Raw genomic sequence first — 1,391 nt, 5'->3', positions numbered from 1 at the left:
ATGGAGGAGAACAACAGCACCATGTCAGATTACATCATGATTAACAACTACAGAGAATCGAAGAAAATGCTGTCTGAGTTGGAGGTACATATGACAAACTATAGACATTCAGTGAGGTTCACTAGAGGTGAAATCAATGATGACTTACTTAATTCTGTGGTTGGAAAAACTTGGGATTTAGATGATACTGGTGTGACTTTTAAAAACTCATTCGAATATGGAGATAAAGTCATATTTGCTTTAGAGACTTTCAGTGAAGATCGATGTTACATTAATGAATATCAATCTAAATTTATAGAACAAGTTAACGTAGAAGGTTCCAAAATACAAAGATTTAGTGTCTCCTCTACTAATGACATGTGTGTGGCTGATAACGGTGATGTTTATTTCACTGACTATCGTAACAAGTCAATCAGCTGTCTGTCACCATCAGGATCTGTCTCTACAGTCGGTAGTACAGGTCCACTGACACCAATAGGAATCTGTCAGTCAGTGGACGGTGGACTAATGGTCACCTTGAGAGATAAGGAATCAGATCGATACAAATTACAGTCCCACAGCAGACGTCTAGTGAGACACACCACAGTGACTGGTGATGTCATCTATGAATATGAGTACAAAGAAGACGGTCAAACCAGACTGTTTACCCGGCCAACCAGACTTACACAGAACAGTAACAGTGATATCTGTGTTGCGAACCATAAAAGTCACTCTACAGGTGAAATAGTGATTATGTCTCCCTCTGGTCATGTGAAGTCTGTCTACCGTGGACAGAACCTGACAGAGGACTTTAGACTAATTGATGTAGTGTGTGATTCCCTCTGTAACATCCTTGTTACTGACCGTAATAACAAACAGATCCATCTACTGTGTCATGACGGGGATTTCCTAAAATTCTTACTGACAGAGAATGAAGTGAACCACCCAAGCAGATCATCACTATACAAGTGGTGGGATTCTTTGAAGGACTTGTCAAAGTGTTTCAAAATAGATGACAAAACATACGAAGTGCACAAATATTGAACAAATTCATTAATATAACATACAACCACTTTATGAAATACCTGTATAATCTCCAAAAAAAATATCATCATGTTGTTCGATTCCCATATGTATAAAAAAAAATTAAAATTTTAATTGTTTTCAATCAAAATTAATAAATCACAATATTCATTGATTTATTTACTTTGAATGTATATTGTTATAACATTTACATACAATGTTGATTTCCCTGAAAAAGCCAAGGCCCCTTTGCCTTCTGTTGCAAGGTCTACTGGATCAAGAAATATATTTTTATCAAGAGACCAAATGAACAAATTATTTATTATGATTAAAACATTATTAAGAAAGATTTATTTGATATTTCACACAGAATGCATTAAACCTGCATA

General features: G+C 35.5%; 1 protein-coding gene across 1 annotated transcript; it reads left to right on the top strand.

Annotated features, from left to right (window-relative positions):
- On the top strand, positions 1–1,023 carry LOC134283799 (uncharacterized). Its single transcript, XM_062766276.1, has one exon. It carries the CDS (start codon positions 1–3, stop codon positions 1,021–1,023), a length of 1,023 nt encoding a protein of 340 aa, XP_062622260.1.
- Positions 1,024–1,391: the final 368 nt, after the last annotated feature.

Source organism: Saccostrea cucullata, unplaced genomic scaffold (assembly GCF_032062105.1).
Source record: "Saccostrea cucullata isolate Sc308-1 unplaced genomic scaffold, CSIRO_AGI_Scuc_v1 ctg5337, whole genome shotgun sequence".
Taxonomy (NCBI): Eukaryota; Metazoa; Mollusca; class Bivalvia; order Ostreida; family Ostreidae; genus Saccostrea; species Saccostrea cuccullata.
Note: the sequence above shows the minus strand (reverse complement) of the source record. Positions and strands in the feature narration are given on the sequence as shown.

What these genes read in the sequence shown, in the direction of transcription:
- LOC134283799 (XM_062766276.1), top strand. Translation starts at nt 1, where the DNA reads ATGGAGGAGAACAACAGCACCATGTCAGATTACATCATGATTAACAAC.